This window comes from Lampetra fluviatilis, chromosome 15 (genome assembly GCF_964198595.1).
Source record: "Lampetra fluviatilis chromosome 15, kcLamFluv1.1, whole genome shotgun sequence".
Classification (NCBI taxonomy): Eukaryota; Metazoa; Chordata; class Hyperoartia; order Petromyzontiformes; family Petromyzontidae; genus Lampetra; species Lampetra fluviatilis.
This window is the reverse complement of record NC_136289.1, coordinates 10,253,014-10,274,223: the sequence shown is the minus strand read 5'-3', so window position 1 is coordinate 10,274,223 and position 21,210 is coordinate 10,253,014. Positions and strand designations below refer to the sequence as shown.

Sequence of the window (21,210 nt, the reverse complement as noted above, 5' to 3'; positions counted from 1 at the left end):
CACACCGCACCAGGTACTCATTTCAGGCTGAGTCGACCTAGCGGAGGCCCAGGACCGGTTCAGATAATCTTCACTGGTGTTGGCCGTGAGCTGGAATCGAACCCGTGTCTCCGGGTTCATAGCGCAGCGCGCTAACCGCTGCACTACCGCTCCCCATACACACATATACACACACACACGTACATACGTATCTGTATAAACTATTTTCAGGACCCTCTGGAAAAAGGAGTCTTGAGACTCGCCGAGGCGCTTCTGGATAAATAAATGGCATCAGCATAATCAGCAACATCATCATCACTCACTCACTATAATATTCCGTCGCCCTTGGCAGTGCGTACTTAATTACTTTGTTTTCCCGGGTCGACCAGGACGTTTAAATAATACTTAGCTTCGGGCAACCACGCGTTAGTTAACACACACACACACGCGCGCGCGCGCACTCCAGTCAGTTATCTAACTATCTGCTGAGGCCCACGCAGAGAAGTGACTGAGGGTGCTGAAATAATTCGTAAAAAAACTACTTTTATGTTTAAAACCAGGTCTAATTTTTTTTACCCTCCTTATCTCCCCCCCGCTCCCACCCCCACCCGCCCACCTCCCCTCTAGTCTCTGATTAGTGCGGCTCAGATGCTTGCAGTGACGGACACGTTTCGTTTCCGAGTGGTTAGGCATCAACGTTGTGGCCGCGGTTGGGTGAGAATTGAAGTCGCGTGGCGCACGCCGGGCACGGGGCCACAGCGTGCGCGATTTTACAACTTGCACGGTAACGCAATTAGCCCCAATACGCAACAGACGCATCAAAAGGCGTGGATTTTAAAGTTGTGACTCTGTCCGTACCAACACGACTCCCGACATTAATATGTTCATCATCCCTCGTCGTCGTCGTCGTCATCATCATCCAGAACACTTTTAGATTTCGATTTAAAGCTTTCGTGACTGCAGGGATTCATTCTAGATTTGAAGCTTTCGTGACTGCAAGGAATCATCTTCTTAGGTTCTTTCGGTAAAGCCACGCAGAAAGTAAAATAAAATAAAAACAAAAATCACGACGTTTCCACCTGATGACGGAGACTTGTGTTGCCTCCGAAACGTCGTGATTTTTGTTTTTATTTTATTTTACTTTCTGCGTGGCTTTACCGAAAGAACCTAAGAAGATGCAGGGATTCATCTTCTTGGTTCTTTCGGTAAAGTCACGTAGAAGGGAAATAATAAAACAATAAAAATAAAACATAATAAAAATAATTCTCACGACGTTTCGGCCACAACGCAAGCAGCCGTCCTCAGGTGAAGACCAGGTCTGTCGGGGAGACAGCGCTGTCACTTTTAGATTCTGTACTTGAAAAGTAATAAAAACCCGAGCCCTGATATTGATGAACGCGATGGCGTTTGTTGTGTCGTTCCGTTCTAATTCCGTTAACAAGGAATGTGCCGACTTATACTCTCTTTAATGTTACAGTCGTGTATACTGCGCATGTAGAGTCTATACACCTATTGTCGATGTTCTATAAGTCACCTACCTGTATGTTGAGATATATATTGCATATACAGTGCTCGTGGGGATGGGTGGAAGGGGAGCGGTGGCGCAGTGGTTTGCGCATGGCTCTCTATGAACCCGGCCACCTGAGTTCGACTCCCGGACACGGCTAACATCGGTGGCTCACCGACTAATATCCGAACCAGTCCTGGGCCTCCCCACACCCCCTCCCTTGTCGTCACCAATTCACACAAGCCTCTGTGGTGAAGTATGTTCACACAAATCCTTGCGACCCACACGAAGTCGGGTTGGGGGTGGAGAGGGGAGCTTCATCTAGCAGTGAATTGAAAATGAACTAAAATGATTATACTGTTTAATTGCGCTCGTGGCACGATGTACAGTATATATTACACTAAGCGCATTGCATAAAGCACATACAATAGCATTTCATATATACTGCATATCATAGCGTGCTACAGCATACTCACGTAATAAATACATATGGACTATAGCGTCCGATATACACTATATCACACACTATAGCACTGCTACAGGGAGGGGGGAGGCGGACAGACCTCGTGCGATTTGTCGCGAAAAGACGTCATGTGATGGCACTCTTCTGGGCAGAGTAAACGACGGTCTGTGGCAGCCCTGGGTGGTTCAAGGAGTCATCGTGATCATCAAAGTCTCCATCATCATCATCATCGGCGTCGTCATCTTGATCATCGCATCAGAATGGCGATTGCCACCATCGTCATCATCTCGGAATAATCATCTCCACTGTCGTAATGATCATTGTCATCTTCATTATCCGCAGACGTCATTCGCTACCGTGATCACCATTCGGCTTTCTCATCATTATCTTCAATGAAAACTACTACTATCATCATCATCATCAACATCCATCAACAATTAAAACTACTATCATCATCATAATCGCGATCATCTTTCAGCACGCTCATCATGTTATCTCTAATCATCAATTTCATCATCATCATCTTCTATCAATCACCCGTACATCCATATCAATCGACCACATGAACATGTTCATTATCAATCGTCATCGTTGTTTTCAATCACCCACCACATCACTACCACCACCTCCGTTTCCTTCTCCCTGACAATCAGTCCTCACATCCGTTCCTCATCCTTTCCATCCTCCACCACCAACACCACCACCGGTATCACGTCGCCCTCCCCAACCCTCTACGCTCTAAACCCCCATCTCCCGTCTCCTCCTTCTCCTCCTCCTCCCCCCGTCTCCTCCTCATCTCCCTCCCTCCCTCGCGCATCCATCCCCTCCATCCACACCATCTTCAGAAGATGTGGCTCTTCACTGGCGAGGGCTTCATGCCTGCGGGCCGCTGCAGGGACGACAGGACGCTGGCGAAGGGCCCCCCCAGGGCCTCGCACACGGTCACCCCGGGCACGGGGCTCGTCCAAGCTGCGGCCGCTGCCGCCGCGTGAGCTGCCGCTGCCGCCGCCGCAGATCGTGCGCCGCAGTCGGAAGCGGGACTCAGGCTCCCGCATGACCCCACGGGTCCCACGCCGCCTCCACCGCCGCCACCACCGCCTCCTCCGCCAGCTCCTCCCGACGATTGCACAGTGACCCCGTGCGGGCCCGACGGGATGGAGAGACCGCCCGAGGATATCGCGTTGCCGTTCCCGACTCCTCCGCCTTGGACCGAGCCCTGACCGCAGGGTCCGATGCCGATTCCCAAGCCCACCCCGACTCCGCTGCTCGACGCGGTGCTGTCCGGTGCTGCGGATTTGACCTCCTTGGGGTCATCGTCGGCGCGCGCCTCGGCTTTCTTGGCGGCGCACGCGTTCTTCGCGGCGCGCTCCTGCTTGCGGAACTTGGCGCGCCGGTTCTGGAACCAAACCTTGGGCGCGCCGAGGGGAAGGGACACGGGGAGATCGAGAGAGAGAGAGACAGAGGGTGGGGGAGTGATGATATTGAGATGAGAGAAATCGAGATGCGTACATCGAGTCAACTTTTGGACGAAGCGGCGTTCGTATCGCCTTTTGCAGTGCCGAGACTGTGATGGAAATTCCACATTGCCGTGGCGTGGGAGAGGCTACATGTAGGGTAACCACTGTTTACTTCCCCCACACAAAGTGGTGATGATGATGATGAGTGTAGGCCACCACCAGGCGGAATTTACTGAAGGGATGCCCGTTGAGGACAGAGTGCACAATGATGCATTGCGCAGGTCGGCTTCTGCAGCAGCGAATGTACTAACTAGTTGATGCGCTCTATCCCACCCACCCCTACAATCTGTGAACTTACAAGGTGAACAACGGCCTTGGTCGACGAGTAAAAACCAGCACGTGGTCACGAGCTCAGCACGATCGTCAACTCCACTGTGCGGCCTTAAAAGTGGAAGAAATAAAAGTATATACTAATAGGCGACGATTCGGGCAACGGTCCTTCGTCATAGCACATGTTCTTAATAGCAACTATGCAGTAAATTGTCCATCATAGCGCATTGCCTACAAAAATATTTTTTTGCCGTTTAAGGCCACGCGCAGTGTTATTCACGAATGTGTTGAGTTTGTTTGTTATTTGTGCTTGCGCAATCACTGCCACCGACGAATCAGCAAAATACGTTACGTATTTAGCTTCGTAGCTAGCAGTGGACTCCACGTTTTGACTGCTCTAATCGAATAGCCTCGGAGGAATGACTACACGAAATCCACAGGCTGAGACCAGTGCCGCATTATCCTAGTAGTAAAAGTAGCTACACATGTAGCTACGGGCCCCGCACTTTCAAGGGTCCCGCGCTAAACGCTTTCAAGCTATCAATTCCGGTTCAGTGATTCTGCACTTGCTCTATTACGATAGTACTATACTGCCTTCCACTTTTATGAACGACTGGGCGTTTAAGGTTAGCGATTTGTCGTATTATCTGGCTGTATAGCAAATGAAAAAATACAATTACTTTACTATGCAAGTTAAAAATGTATGTGTTTTAATATTTACGATTTTTTATTTATTCAGGGCCCCTTTAAAAAGTATGCTACAGGCCCCGCACTAGCTTAATCCGGCACTGGCTGAGACTTGATCATTGCTCCACGAGTTGTCGTCGACGCGTCTAAGACGACGAGTGAATCGATACAGAAATGCCGAGCTACGACTAAATAGACGCTGCAGTGATCCAGCAAAATTAGAGGCAAGGGTTGGTGGATTACGTAGAGCAGTGGTTCCTAACCTTTACTGGAGCCTGCGCGTCGTTGGTTCTCAATCGTAAAGAAAACGTTGTGTCTGTAAAGAAATACAAAGGCTTGATGGGACAAAGTAGTTCCGTGTCCGTGACTAATTTGTCTTTTAGATTATTTACTTTCTAACAAAAAATCTGGCCATGTTTCGCACCCATAGAAAGGGCATCTCGCACCCCCCACGTTAAGAACCACTGGACGGAGATGGATTTGTGAGGCTCCTGCCTAACCAGCTGCAGTTTTCTGGGTGGCCAGGAGATGGCAGCACGCGATGATTAATTTCTCACGGGAAAGCCGGGCACGTGGTGGTGATGATGGTGGTGGCTACGCGCGTGACTGTCTGTAAACCCAGCACTGTGTGTGGGGGGCAGCAGCGAGGGTTGCTGGATCACACACAGATCCTGCCGAAACTCCCTTCCCGTTGGCGTCGAGGAGGTGCCATCCCCTGGCTTGCCAGCAGAATGCAGTCGAGCAAAGTGTGTGTGGACTGACATCACCTGCACCTTGCTTGATGGGCTCGGGCAGTGCAACTTCATTGCATGGCCCAAGGGCCACTGGCGCCCCCCCCCCCGTGCGGCCCCCGACAATAGACAACACGTGACAACACGTGACAACACCTGCCCCCCCCCCCATCATCATCGTGCTGCTGTCAAACCCCCCAATGGTTTCAAATGGTGTGGCGGCCCTTGCACCGATGATGTCTTATCGGCGAAAGTGGTCCCCCTCTCTAAAAATTATTGAAGAGAACTGGGATAGAGCGATGTCCCTTGGCATGTGTGGGATTTTTTCCTGGGGGGGGGGAGGGGGGGTGCTCCGGTTTCATCCCACGTGTATACACACTCACGAATTGTCTGGAAACATCTTAATATGGAGAGAACTGCAGAGCAATTGTTGGCGTCGGCTCACCACCCGACGGCACTTCCAACGTTGGCTTGTGGTCGCTTACCGGGCGATTGTGAGATGCAATTTGCACGCAACGACGCGATATGAAGCTAATCATTAGAATAGATTTTCAGAAGATTTTGTTTTATTTATAAATATTTACCGAGTCGCTAGTGGACCGGAGTGGTTGCCACGTGACGAGTACATGAGTGGCCACAGTGATACGTCAAATATATACTGGACGTGGGTTGCCGGGGTCAGAAATAATCCAATGCTGGATGAGGGGTCTACCCACCCCGTACGGATCGAGGGGGTCATTTCACCATACTTCACCACGACTTATTACGTGACTTTACCGAAAGAACACAGTCCTCTACATAGCCCCGCAGCAGCCTATATATAAACACCCTGCTGTGTGCATAGCGGTCATCTATGTAAGGGCTATACAGGCTAAATTCTGCTTAGCTTCCTCTGACAGTGCATACATTATCAGATTTATGTTTTTTGTTTGCATTATGACTGCAGGTATTGGGGTCTATGCAAACATGACTCCTTGTAAAAAAAAGGTGTCAGTTTTGTTGCCAGATAGAAGGGTAAAAAAACAATTATTATATGAATCACCATCAATGGTCAGTGAACCCGAGCCATTCGCCTGCCGTGGAGTGTGACGCTAAAGCCGATATAAAGTGGCGTCTTGTAAATGTTTATTTACATTCTCAACCACATATTCTTGGTTTCTTTCGGTAAATTCACGTAAATAGAAAACCAAAAAAAAATCTAAAATGAAAGTAAAAAACCCGCGACGTTTCAATCGCAACACAAGCGGTCTTCATCAGGCAGAGAAGACCGCTTGTGTTGCGATGGAAACGTCGAGGGTTTTTTGCTTTTATTTTAGATTTATATGTATTCATATTTACGTGCCTTTACCGAAAGAGCCAAGAATATGAATTCCTGCAGTCACGAAACTTTAAAATCCGAATTCTCAATCCCTCCATGGATGAAAACTTCCCCAGCCATATCGATGAACGTGTAGAGGTGGTGGGGCAGACACGTGGCGAGTTGGAACAGTTAGGGGGGCACAAGCTGGCGCATCTAGAGGTCATCTCAGTCAGTCAGTCAACCCGTGGCACCTGGCTCTGTCCCGTGACCTCCTGCCAGCAGCGAGCCTTCGACACTTCACGTGGCCTCGGAGTGCACCTTAGAATCTGTATTTTATACTGCAGGAGGAATCCGATGAGCTATGAAGCTCTTATTTTTCTACGCCCCCCCCCCATCACAGATGTCCAGTAGAGGGCGGGTCTGAGAAAGTTACATCACCACCGCTTAGTGACGAATGACGGCTGCTGCTGTTGTTGTTGTTCTATATATTGAAACACGTTAAGCAAAACACATGTTTACCCACATCTTTCTCTATACGCGCGTTTGCATACACTACGGTTTTGGTGAAGGAGGGTGGATTGGTGGCGCAGCGGTTAGCGGCACCGTCGAACTGAATCTCATTCACGTGAACTGTGCCTGGACTCCCCGCCCCTCCACCCACTTCACCAACCCGCACTGACCAGCGTGGTGAAGTATGGTCAAACGACTGCCCACCATGGCCCACAGGGCGTGGCGAGGCCTCCATCCAGCAGTGAGTTGACATAGGGGCTGTAAATATTAGTGTTTTTTTTATAATTATATTTATGCGGCTATTGAACAGGTGTGTTTAACACCGAGAGTTAACGCCACTTAAAATATAGCAACATTTACACAATAGTAATATAAATTACATTCAACGAATAAAACGCCGTTTCCTTTCGCACGTACGGTGCGAAAGAAGTTCACCATAAATATAGACATACATAAGCTCGTTTGCCTATGTATTAGTATACAGACAATCAAGACGGAGTGACTGACGTGCTACATGGGGTTGATGCTCTACAATGGCTGGGAATCTGAAATGTTGCTCTGCAGGGTCAAGTCAGTTATGCCTTTTAAACATCTGAAAACCAATACTGTATATTTCTTGTTGTTTGTTTGGAGTTTGGGCCTCCATAAATCAACTTCGCGCGGAGGTTGATTGGTTTCACTCGCAGGGACAGCGGAGATGATTCGGAGATTGAAGATGGAAAATCAATGCGCCGTCTAACTGGTCTTTACGAGAAGATATTATGAAGCCCTCTCCACACTTTAGCGTCGGAAGCGCCATCGACTTGGGATGGCGTTTCCGCGCCATCGACTTGGGATGACGATCCCGCGCCGTTGACGGGGGAGGAAAGTGCTTCGGTGTTCGCCAAACAATCCGACGGCAAAGAGGAAACATTGGCCAGCAAAATAAAACAACAGCCCCCCCCCCACCGTGAATCAAATATTGTAGACAAAGACACACACGCGGTGTACAACCACTATCACGACCACCACTACCACCACCACTACCACCACCACTACCACCACTACCACCACTACCACTAACCACTACCACCACCACTACCACCACTACTACCACTACCACCACTACCACTACCACCACGACTACCACAACCACTACTACCACTACCACCACCACTACCACCACTACTACCACCACTACCACTAACCACCACTACCACCACTACCACCACTACCACTAACCACTACCACCACCACTACCACCACTACCACCACTACTACCACTACCACCACTACCACCACGACTACCACAACCACTACCACCACCACTACCACCACTACCACCACTACTACCACCACTACTACCACCACCACCACTACCACCACTACCATCACCACTACTACCACTACTACTACTACCACCACCACCACTACCACCACTACTACCACTACCACCACCACCACTACCACCACCACCACTACCACCAGGAGCAGCAGCCTGTCGATCAACACACCTCTCGTTCTGCCTCTTCCCTCTAACCCACGGGTCAGAAAACCAAAATGACACGAAGAGTGTTTTTTTTTTTGGGGGGGGGGGGAAATTCGGTAAGAAACTCAATCTTTTAAGAGCCGCAATGCACTGTGGGTGAATACGAGACGATTGGGGCCCTTCATAGAGGAGGGTCACGGGGCAGTCCTTAAAGAGCCGCAGGCGGCCCGGAGCAGCGGGTTGCCGACCCCTGGTCTCGCCCGAACCTCTAACCCTCACCTCTAACCCTCTAACCTCTAACCCTCTAACCTCTAACCTGTATCCCTATAACCCTAACCTCTAACGCTCTATCCCGAACCTCTAACCCTCTAACCTCTAACCTCTAACCCCTAACCCGCTAACCTGTATCCCTATAACCCTAACCTCTAACCCGAGCCCTCTAACCTGCTCACCTGTAACCCTAACCTCTAACCCTCTATCCCGAACTTCTAACCCCTAACCCGCTAATCCGCTAACCTATATCCATGTAACCCTAACCTCTAACCCGCTAACCTATATTCCCTGTAACCCTAACCTCTAACCTCTAACCCGTTAACCCGCTAACCTATATCCATGTAACCCGAACCCCTAACGCTCTAACCCTAACCTCTAACCCTCTAACCCCCTAACCTCTAACCCTAACTTCGAACTTTCTAACCCAAACTGTTAAGACAACCTCTTCGCTCCCAGAGTTCTTGCAACGTGGCTCAATTCGGGGAACGTAAAAAAACAACTCTTTCGGGCGATCACACCATCGAGTGTGCTGTTTGTTGCTGCCCGCGTCACCAGCAACAAACACAAAAAATTGAAAATTTACAAGCGACCGTTAACTTTCGTGGGAAAAAAAGCCAACCCCCCCCCCCCCCAAAAAAAAAAAAACATCCCAATAACAATAATTCACACAAACGAGATTTCATGATGATCCACGTTACTGAATACAGCAAACAAAATAAACCATGCGAAGCATCACCACTGCATTTTAAACACGACAATGACTGTCATGTTATATTAATTACGTATCGATATTGCCCCCACCGCCCCCCGCAATTATAATTCAATATAATTCACGGTATCGCACGCGCGTGTACGTAGGGGCTCGAGTGAATGCCTCTGGTCGTGTGACGCTGCGGCAGTGTTATTATTATTATTATTCTTCTTGGTTCTTTCGGTAAAGTCACGTAGTATGGAAATAATTAAAATAAAACATAATAAAATAATTCTCACGACGTTTCGGCCACAACGCAAGCAGCCGTCCTCAGGTGAAGAACAGGTCTGTTTTCTTGACAGACCTGAGGACGGCTGCCAAGAAAACAGACCTGTTCTTCACCTGAGGACGGCTGCTTGCGTTGTGGCCGAAACGTCGTGAGAATTATTTTATTAGGTTTTATTTTTATTATTTTATTATTTCCATTCTACGTGACTTTACCGAAAGAACCAAAAAGATGAATCCCTGCAGTCACGAAAGCTTTAAATCGAAATTATTATTATGATTCACTCGGGAATGGCATCGTCGGTGTTATCCCGCTGTCCGTCGGCTTTAGCGTCACACTCGACGAGAGGAGAATTTCATGGTTCAATGACGATGGGGGGTGCGCGCACAGTTTTATTTAAAAGCGTGATGCGCCAAACCCGAAATAAATTCTGACCTTTAGGCTGACCTTGCCCCTCGATAATTAAAAAAAACATACTTTCGTTTTCCGATGTTTCCAGTTATAAGCAGAACTGATTTGACGATGTATCATATTTCTCACCCTTCTAGAACGTCATTAGAATTTAGATCGGTCAGTCTCCACCATCTATGCGTACACCACATTTCGGGTTTATAACCCTTCTGGAACATCATTATAATGGATGAGTCTCCATCACCTCTATCTTTTTGGGATAAGCGTGCGCGACACGGGGTTTATATCTGTGTCCGGTACATCTGTGACATATGATACGCGTGTATCTATTACGTGTATCATCATCAGCCAAGGTTAATCCACTGCTGGATGAAGGCCTTACTAACGCCGTCGCCGCCATCTCTCGCGACGATCCTGAAAAGAAGCCGATTTTACCGCTCCATCTCCACTGTAGACGCGCTCCCCGGACGAGTTTCATTCCTTGGCTTCTCACTCCGTTATCACGCGACGATCGACCATCTTATCTGTACTCTTAGGTTTTTGTCCGGTAAAGTCACGTAGGTAAAAATAAATAATAAACCATCCTATCTGTAAACAACGTGTCCTGGCCCAAGCCCGCTTAACAGTTCAGAAAAAAAAAATATCTCTATAACTATATTGGAACTGTATCACCCATATACACCTATATGAGAGAGCATTGTCATCCAGAACGGACCGTACAACGTGTAACGACGCAATGTCCGATCCACAAATACGAAGGAGACGTCACAGCGATGCACTGCTCCTGGACGCGGTCATCTGGGCTTTGACCACCTGAATGCGAAACTGTTGTTGTTCATGTTGCTCTGCAATCTACATCAGCCCACACGAAAAGCAGACGATCGCCTATATACACGTACGCTTATCAATACTCGCGTTATCGTAACTGATCAATGTACCGTCGGCAACCAACGCAACATGACGAGGCATTTGTTTCGAATTCGGTACAAAACAAAAAAACTCAATATCTCAAGAGCCATATTCTTTGGATCTTTCGGTAAAATCACGGAGATAGAAAAATAAAAAAAAACACTAATCTAGACTGTAGCCTGGTTCTTAATTGGAGTGAGTCTACTGGCAGTCTATAATGTAGACTGTAGCCTGGTTATTAAGTTTGGTGAGCGTACTGGCAGTCTATAATTTAGACTGCTGCCTGGCTCTTAATTGGAGTGAGTGTACTGGCAGTCTATAATGTAGACTGTAGCCTGGTTATTAAGTTTGGTGAGTGTACTGGCAGTCTATAATTTAGACTGTAGCCTGGTTCTTAACCTCGGTGAGTGTACTGGCAGTCTATAATGTAGACTGTAGCCTGGTTCTTAACCTCGGTGAGCGTACTGAAAGTCTATAATTTAGACTGTAGCCTGGTTCTTAATTGAAGTGAGTGTACTGGCAGTCTATAATGTAGACTGTCGCCTGGTTATTAAGCTGGGTGAGTGTACTGGCAGTTTATAATGTGGACTGTAGCCTGGTTCTTAACCACGGTGAGCGTACTGGCAGTCTATAACGTAGACTGTAGTTTGGTTTTTAAGCAAGACTGTAGCTTGGTGTTTAATCACAAGATGCACTGCGTGGAGAATACGAGACGGCGGGGGGCCTTCATACACAACGGTCACGAAGCAGTCACTGGGAGAGCCGCAGGTTCGCCGAGCCCGCGGTCTATGGGAAGCACATCCCTCCTCTTCCTCCCCAGCGCCTCTCTGCTGCGGCGCTGTGATTTCAGCCCGAAAAAAGCCAACGAGCAGAGAGCCGTCTGCAGTTGTCAAGTGACATCGTGGACCCTCCGACAGACGCGATCGGGCATGCGTGCCTGTGGGTGTGCGCGCGCGCGTGTGTGTGTGTAATATTTGTCTGTGTGTTTTACGTTGTGTGTAACCATGTGCGTGTGTGTATATGTGTGTGTGTGTAATATTTGTCTGTGTGTTTTACGTTGTGTGTAACTCTGTGCGTGTGTGTATATATTTGTCTGTGTGTTTTACGTTGTGTGTAACCATGTGCGTATGTGTATGTGTGTGTGTGTAATATTTGTCTGTGTGTTTTACGTTGTGTGTAACCATGTGCGTGTGTGTATGTGTGTGTGTGTATATTTGTCTGTGTGTTTTACGTTGTGTGTAACCCTGTGCGTTTTTTTTTTTGGTGGGGAGTGGTAGTGTAGCGGTTAGCGCGCTGCGCTATGAACCCGGCGACGATTATCTGAACCGGTCCCGGGCCCCCCTAGGTCGACTCAGCCTCAAATGAGTACCTCGTGCGGTGTGTAAACATCGACACTGGGGAGACAAAGGCGGTCGGGCGTGGTGCTGGCCACCCTCCCCCTCGTGTACCGTTCCGGCCTTCACAGGTGCTCGCTAACAGCACTTGCCCCAACAGCCTGTTAAGGCTATACGGGGGATCTTTGTAATTCGATATATGTGTGTGTGTTTTACGTTGTGTGTAACCCTATGTGTGTGGGGCTGTGCGCCTCGCACACTGTGTATACATTAGCATTGGGGAGACAAAGACGGTTGGGTATGGTGCTGGTCACCCTCCCCCTCGTGTGCCGTGTCGGTCTTCAAAGATGCTACTCGCTAACAGCACTTGACCCAACGGCCTCTGCAGGCTACCTGTGGGATCTTTGTCTTTGTGGAATAGTAGTATAGCGGTAGGCGCGCTGCGCTACGAACCCGGCGACCCGAGTTCGAATCCAGCTCACGGCCAACACCCAGTGACGATTATCTGAACTGGTTCTGGGGCTCCCCTCGGTCGACTCAGCCTCAAATGAGTACCTGGTGGGTGTGTAAAGCATACTTCGCCACGGGAGAGACAAAGGCGGTCGGGCGTGGTGTTGTGCACCCACCCCCTCGTAACCCGTGCCGGCCTTCATAGGTTCTCGCCAACAGCACTTGCCCCAAAAGTATGTTAAGGCTATACGGGGGGGATCTTTGTCTTTTGTATGCATGCGTGTATGTATGCGCTCCAATATTGACGGCGCCCATCATAATAATTCACTTAATTAATAAAACATAGCAATGCCCTTTATTTACCCAATTGAATAGCAATACCCTTCACTTAGCCAATTAAAATTGATATCCATCGTAAATATGGTGCGGGCCACTCACAGATCAACTCAGCCCGAAGACGAGTATCACTTTGCAGAGCGCTCAAGATCGTGATTGTTTTTTTTTGTTAGATTGTTAAAATCCACATTTATTACACAATTACCGAAAGTTCACACTAACGACGAACAGGCATACTGCCCATACAGTCGCCACACACACAGAGAGCCCTAGGCGTGTGGCTACAAGGTAACAGCCGATTGTATTGTGGTGAAGAACAGAACGCTGTCTTTCCGACAGCTGTCTTTCCGACAGCTCTGTTCTTCACCTGAGGACGGCTGTTTGCGTTGTGGCCGAAACGTCGTGAGAATTGTATTTTATTATGTTGTATGTTATTTTATTTTATTATTTCCCTTCTACGTGACTTTACCGAAAGAACCAAGAAGATGAATCCCTGCAGTCACGAAAGCTTTAAATCGAAACAACAAAACCGCTACTTGATATTACTGGTACGGAAAGCCAATAGGCGGATCGACTAGTAGGTGCTATATATTATTTTCTATGTGTGAGACGAAGGCTGGAGTTCTGCTCATGTTTGCACTGTAAGTGTGCAGTAAAGCGAAGCCCCTGCGTTAATCCACGGCTGGATCAGATAATCACTCGCGATAGATGTCCGATCCGTGGCCGGGAATCGCACTTATGCAGCCGAGTTCATAACCCAGTTCGCTAATCACTGCGCCACCACTCTCCCGCCTTGGTATTTCAGCAAAAGTAAAACGCCTTTCGGAGAAATAGATTTTGTACAACCGCTGCTGTTGCTGAATGGGCTCAACGGTTAACTTTTTGCCGATAAACGTTTGGCAACCCAGCGGAAATTGTTTATCTCTGGCCGCACCCTGCCGATGAGACTCGAAAAAGTCAAAACGGCTCGAGGCTTTGTGCGCTTAAATTCACGTAAATGTTGCTGTTAAAGATTGCTTCCGATGGACCATAGGCGAACGGACTTAGAAGTGTCCCATCAGCCTAAACACTTACACAAAGACAAGTATCTCCCGTGTAGCCTTAACAGACTATTGGGGCAAGTGCTGTTAGCGAGCAGCTATGAAGGCCGGCACGGCACAAGAGGGGGTTGGGTGGGCAGCACCACGCCCGACCGACCGCCTTTTGTCTCCCGAGTGGCGAGATGTTAACTACCTCGCCTGGTACACAGGAGGTCGTAGGTTCGATCCCGGCCCTGACGCCTGCTGCTGTGTATTTAGAGTTTGCGTGCCTCTCTTTCTCCTCGTGGTCGCGGGGATGTTTCTCCGGGTCCTCCGGTTTTCCCCTCCACATTTAAAATCAACATCACGCGTTTCGAGTATTTGGCTGCAATAGATTTCCACACGATAAGCCACTAAGTTGAGCTATCATTTGTGGACAGGTCGCATGCGAAAAAGAGCTATGCAGCTCAGTGGGCCTTACCTGGTAAAAAAACAAAAAGTATTTTTTTTAATATACAAAGACAAAAATCCCCCTTATAGCCTTCACAAATTGTTGGGGCAAGTGCTGTTAGCGAGTAGCACCAATGAAAGTCGGAACTGCACACGAGGAGATGGGTGGCCAGCACCACGCCCGACCGCTTTTGTCTCCCCAGTGGCGATATTTACACACCGCACCAGGTACAGTACTTATTTGAGGCTGAGTCGACCTAGGGGAGGCCCAGGACCAGATGAGATAATTGTCGCTGGTGTTGGCCGTGAGCGGGAATCGAACTCTGGTCCCCGGGTTCGTAGCCCAGGGCGCTAACCGTTACACAACAACAACAAAAACCGCCATTCGATACTCAGTGGCGGTGACATCACCACGACGCTCGTGCCAGGTTAGGTACACGTTGAGGCCACGTGAAGTATCGAGCGCCCGCCGGCAGGAGGTCACGGGGCAGACCCAGCAGGCGCCACGGGGCGGTTCGCGTGTGTGGTGTGTGAAACCTCCCCGCGTTCTTTGTCTTTTTTTTTTAAAGAGCGAGTCAGTGCAGCAGAGTGTGTGTGTGTGTGTGGGGGGGGGGTGTGGGGTGCTCCACGGGAGCCACCGAGGCGTCTCTCACCTGGACGCGCGCCTCGGTGAGGTCGATGCGCAGGGCGAGCTCCTCGCGAGTGTAGATGTCGGGGTAGTGCGTCTCGGCGAAGACGCGCTCCAGCTCCTTGAGCTGCGCGCTGCTGAACGTGGTGCGAATGCGTCTCTGCTTGCGCTTCTCGGCCAGGGAGCCGCACTCCGAGAAGAGCTTGTAGGGAACTGTGGGCACCACGCCGCCAGGTAGGGGAGGGCGGGCGGGGAGACGACACGAGGAGGAGGAGGAGGAGGGGTGGTGGGGAGACACGAAGGGGAGACACGGGGAGAGAGACAGGAGGAAGGACGGATGAGATGCCGGCAGATTTGTGGCAGACACGCGGGCGACAGTTGATAGAGGGGAACAAAATGGGACAAAGCCGAGGAGACAGCGAGAGGGGGAGAGAGGGAAGAGACGGGTAGAGACAATGGGAGACGCGGCGAGGCGGACGGGTAACGGGAAGACGGGAGACAGGGGGGGAGACACGGGAGCGGTTGATTAATGTAATTGACACTTGTTTGTACAGTACAAGAATCGCACAGCGCTCGGTCCCATTCGTACACAACGTGCAAAGAAACATCTGCAGTCTATAGCCGTCTTGTAAATATATCGTTCGGGGGATGGCGTCGTTTGCGAGCATCTATTAAGGCCGGGGGGGGTGGAGGGGTGGTGGCTGCACAAGAGGGGGCCGTGGAGGGAGCAACCTTTTCCCGGCCCCATGCGCAGTGCCGCTTGCACAGTCGGCATGACGCCGAATCCGCACGAATTGCCGAGTCGATGTAGGCGAGACCCAGAACCGGTGTCAATGTCCTTCGATATTCATGTTAGCCGTGGACGGGGATCGAACTCAGGCCGGGGGGTTTGTAGCGCAGTGTCTTAACCAATGCGTCACAGTCACGCGCACACACCACACACACACATACAGACCATCTCATACACACATACACGCACCGTCGGTTAGCAGGGTTGGCTACGTACGGTGCGAAAGAAGTTCAACATACACACACACACAAACCATCTGAAATTGACACAGACCATCTATGTCATATACATACACACTATCTATCTCGTATACACACTCACGCTATCTCTCACACATACACCATAATATAATTATAGACTGTACGTATGTCAGGTGAATGTATATTCTATCCATATACTGCGTATTTAAACCCCTTGGTGTCATACACACGGTGCGTGTGTAATAAATAGCGAGGATCACCACTAGCTCCCGTCTCTGCTTACAGATTGTGAGCGCGTGCGCTGTTAGCGAGCGCCTATTAAGGCCGGCCACATTTCAAATCAATCAAGTGTTTATTTCTATAGCACTATTTCGTGCAAAGGATGCCAGATATATAAAAAACATGGTTAAAAGACCAAATCACAAGAAGAATAAAAGCAATTTCCATACAAAAAAAAATTGCATTATAATAAATTGCTGTTGAAGGCATATAAAAAAATAACACTAAAATATAATCTTCAGTAAAAGCAAGTTTAAAAAGGTGAGTTTTTAGATTTAACTTAAAATTGCTTACATAACGTGCTTTAAATATTCGTTGCTGGTCAAATATCCCGATGTAGCAGCACCCTTCCCCTCCCCCTCCTCAATAGGAGTATCTCACGACTCAGCCGTGGCTTTGTTGATGGGTAAAGAAGTAAAATGTTGTTATTTTAGGCCGAATTGACCTACAGAATGCACAGGACTGTTTTAGGGTGCACCAGTTGTAAGAAGTACTGAATGTAATCGCTGCCAGGACGTCCTTTGGACGTCACCGTCCGTCCCTCCCTCTCAGCGAGCAAAACTTTAATAATTTAAAGAAATCATGATATTATAGAGCAATATTTGTAACGTGGGCTCGAAGGCAGGTGGTTGGGATTGTTGTAGCGCAGGGCTAGAACCGTTATGACACCAGCACATCGGAACAACAAACAAACCACAAAGATCCCCCGTGTAGCTTTAGCAGACTGTTGGGGCAAGTGCTGTTAGCGAGCACCTATGAAGGCCGGAACGGCACACGAGGGGGTGTGGGTGGCCAGCAACCACGCCCGGCCGCCTTTGTCTCCCCAGTGGCGATGTTCACACACCGCACCAGGTACTCATTTGAGGCCGAGTCCACCTAGGGGAGGCCCAGTAGCGGTTCAAATAAATCGTCACTGGGCGTTGGCCGTGAGCGAGAATCGAACTCGGGTGGCCGGGTTCAGTGGCGCAGCGTAGCGCTAACCGCGACACTCCCGCTCGCGCACCACATCGCAACACACAAACTCACACACGCGCGCGTGTGTACGTGGCGCATATATCGGCGGCAATTGAGAGCACAAAACACTTTATATATAGATACACACACACACGCGCGCGCATGTAGATGTATCTATATGCGTGTGTGTTGTTGTTGCGCTGGTAGCCAATGTCAAATATTGTTTGCGAATGCCGCTCAAGAGAGAAACAGTAACGTTTAATCAAAAATGCGACTGGTTTCGTGCAATGCCCCTTTCGTCGTCGCGAAAATAAGTCGCGAGTGAAGTAGGGCCGTTACCCGAAACGTCGTCTGTTGTTATTATTATTATTATTGTAATTTTACCTGCCTCATTTTAAAGCCGCACGTGTTTTTGTTATCAACGCAGCAGCGGCAGCAGCAACATCGCCACGTAATTTGTATCACGCTGAATAAAAACATCGATTTTACCAGTTGAATAGAGTTTGGTAAAAATAATTTAAAATATCCGGCGTTAACGTCCTATTCAAAACCGAACTTTTTTAATCGTAATTCAAATTTTTCGAAGAACGATTAACAACGACAAAGATCCCCCGTGTAGCCTTAACAGACTGTTGGGGCAAGTGCTGTCAGCGAGCAGCACCTATGAAGGCCGGAACGGCGCACGAGGGAGTGGGTGGGCCAGCAACCACGCCCGGCCGCATTTGTCTCCCCAGTGGCGATGTCTACTACACACCGCACCAGGTACTCATTTGAGGCTGAGTCGATCTAAGGGAGGCTCAAGACCGGCTCAGATAATCGTCACTGGGTGTTGGCCGTGAGCGGGAATCGAACTCGGGTCGCCGGGTTTCGTAGCCCAGCGCGCTAACCACTACACTACCGCTCCCCGCAACGATTATCACACACACACCCATTAGTTTTTACATTTTATTTTTTTACTCCCGATGCTTTATTGGGGGGGCGGAAAACCATATTCGCGAAGATATTCCAAAACGAATCATGCCAAAACGTGATGGTAAATATAACCACGCTGTAACGATGATCCCTGGCCGATGTCTCAAATGGCCAGTTTTTATATCCCCCTAAACATTCTGTGCCCACAAAACTCCAAACTCCCAAACCACCCCCCAAAAAGACCCGTCTCCAATCATCGGCGTGTCCAACCCCCTGAAACAATCCTGCGATATTATTGTAACCCACGATAATAATTGTAACCACAATACAAATAATAATCGTAATAAGAGGAAAAAGAATGATGATGATGATGATGATAAAATAGTGGTGACAAATAAAATGTCGATGCCTTCTGTGCAGGATTGGCAATTGTACAATGCCTGACGCCCATTGCCGCGGATCAACAGAGAGAGAGAGAATTACTACTTAGCAGTTGCGCGCGTCCGATTTATCCACCTAGGAGCGAGCTTGCAAGCCAGTAATTTTTTATTTTTTATATATAATCGGATGATATTCTTATGCAATTTAGGTACAAATTACATCAAATGAAGGAAACGTGTCGCAGGAACGCCGCTTATATATATAGTGTTCAACAACAAATTATTCAATTTCTTCCCTTAATGTGTTAACGGCGAAGCATAAATCGCATTAGTCACCTGGCATTTGCCAATAATTGCGTTTTCGACTTCAGATACAATAACATAACCGAGTTACTTGGGGATTATTTGAGCTTCGCGTGGTTGTATTTTCTGACGCGTTGACTTGCATTTGCGACGATTTGAGCGAGCGCCTCCAAATTTAAGGCGAAGTCGAGAGCACATTCCGGGGGATATAATCGCGACGTTGCTGCCGAACTCGCGTGTCTCACCCGAGCGCCGTGTCTGGCCCCTGCGTCTCCTCGTGTCTCCCCCCACCCCGTGCGCTGTGGCTGACCCCCCGTGTCTCCCCGTGTCTCCCCGCGTCTCCCCGTGTCTCATGCCCGTCCGCCTGCCCGTCTGTCTGTCCGTGTGAATGCGCGCGCTCGTCCGTGTGGCCGCGGTCAAGACAGATGTTGAACGCTCAGACAACGGATCGACTTCTTTCGCAGCGAAGGGACAAGTTTTACGACGTTTAGAGCGGACACTGCTGCTGCTACTCCAGCGGTCATCGGACTTGACTGATTGACAGGCACGTACGGCGACTTTTTTTTAAATGCAGGAGTAGCCGTTATGAAAATCGCTCGTATACGACGACTATAATGATGATGGTGATGCAACAACGTTATGTGAATATTTACTCACAGTTGTACGGCCGTATGAAAATGGAAGATGTCAACGTTTCAAGCAACGGACCTTATTCAGGAAGTCTACGTAAGATTTTTTGTAACCGTGTGCGGATGTCGGCAAACACTCACGGACGACGGGACTCAGACGGCGCAAAAGGTAGCATTCCAGCACGCAGACATCATCATCAACACCATCACCAACACCATCACCAACATCATCATTAACACCATTATCAACATCATCATCAACACATCATCATCAACAAGACATAGGTGTGCGCGCGTGTGAGTGAGTGAGTGAGCGCACACACACAGAGACACACACAGAGACACACACGTGTCGGTATGCTGTACAAATTGACATCATCATCATCATCACGGTGCGCGCGCGCGCGTGTGTGTGTGCGGTGGTGCAATGCAAATCGTACCAGTATACATACCCGCCGTGTACGGTCCGCCCTGGTGGTCGCGCAGACCTGCCAGGCTGCAACTGTTGGGACCGAGGCTGGGGCACACGGAGGCGGCGGCGGCTGCGGCAGCCGCGGCCCCGAAACTGGCCCGGATGGGCGCGTACTGGCTGCACGAGCCGTAGTCTGCGTACGTGAGTCCAGAGGCGTCAACGCCGCCCATGCACGAATCGTAGGCCGACGAGTTTAGGTAGGAGAACTCCATTTTGTACATGAGATAGCCCGGGAACAAGTGTTGTGGTGAGTGGCGGTCTCCGCGCGCGTCGTAGCCTGTGCGTGTCGCGAGCGAGAGAGGAGGGGGAGTGAAATGTGCGGATCGCGTGCGGCAAGAGGGTTGTGTCGGTCACGGTGCAGCGACGCTACTGTTGCTGCTACGTCGGATGCTGCGATGATCTGTACGCCAGATAGGGTGTCTATATAATCGAGATGTGTGTGTGTGTGTGGAGAGAGAAAGAAAGACGACGATGAAAGTATCGATGCAAGTCGGAGGCTATAATGTCACTCGGCGAGATGAAGAAACTCCAGACTCGAACGCAAAAAGCCTTGGCCGCACGCACTCTGTGAACGCGCAGAAATTGCAGTCTCACTCACTCACTCACGTGCGTGCGTGCGTTCTCGAGATCGTGTGTGCTATGCGCATCAAACGCCGCTCGAGTATATATGTGTGCGTGTGTGTATAGGCGTGCGTGCGGGTGATGGCGATGTTGGCATTGGCAGTTAATGGCAGTGGTGGCGAAGATGATTATGATGATGATGGCAGTAGTTGTTGGTGGTGATGATGTTAGTGATGATGTTAGTGATGGCGATGCCTTGAGTGCTTGCTGCTGCTGCTGCTGGCTGACTAGCTGGCTTTGCTGGCTGTCGGTGCTGCTGCTGCTGCTGCTATGGGCCCCCCCCCTTCCGATGTGAGTCGGTCGACTGCGCGACGAGCAGTGTGCCGCTGCGCGTGCCCTGGCCGCGTCTTATCCCTGGCGATGAGACGCGCCGCTTTTTTGCCCCACGGGTGTTGTCTGCGCGCGCCTCCGCGGGGCAAGGGGAGGAAGGGGAAGAGAGAGAGAGAGAGGG

At 49.5% G+C, this 21,210-nt stretch overlaps 1 protein-coding gene across 1 annotated transcript; it reads right to left on the bottom strand.

Annotated features, from left to right (window-relative positions):
- Positions 1 to 2,790: 2,790 nt before the first annotated feature.
- Positions 2,791 to 20,359, bottom strand: LOC144936300 (paired mesoderm homeobox protein 2A-like). The gene is made up of 3 exons (XM_078863396.1): positions 20,119 to 20,359; positions 15,245 to 15,432; positions 2,791 to 3,357 (listed from the first exon to the last, which is right to left on the bottom strand). Exons 1-3 carry the CDS (start codon positions 20,357 to 20,359, stop codon positions 2,791 to 2,793), a joined length of 996 nt encoding a protein of 331 aa, XP_078719522.1.
- Between the last annotated feature and the right edge of the window lie 851 nt (positions 20,360 to 21,210).

Coding starts and splice junctions, on each gene's coding strand:
- LOC144936300 (XM_078863396.1), bottom strand. CDS start 20,359: ATGTACAAAATGGAGTTCTCCTACCTAAACTCGTCGGCCTACGATTCG. Junction 15,433..20,118: donor GGGCGGACCGTACACGGCGG/GTATGTATACTG, acceptor TGGTGCCCACAG/TTCCCTACAAGCTCTTCTCG. Junction 3,358..15,244: donor TCACCGAGGCGCGCGTCCAG/GTGAGAGACGCC, acceptor GGCGCGCCCAAG/GTTTGGTTCCAGAACCGGCG.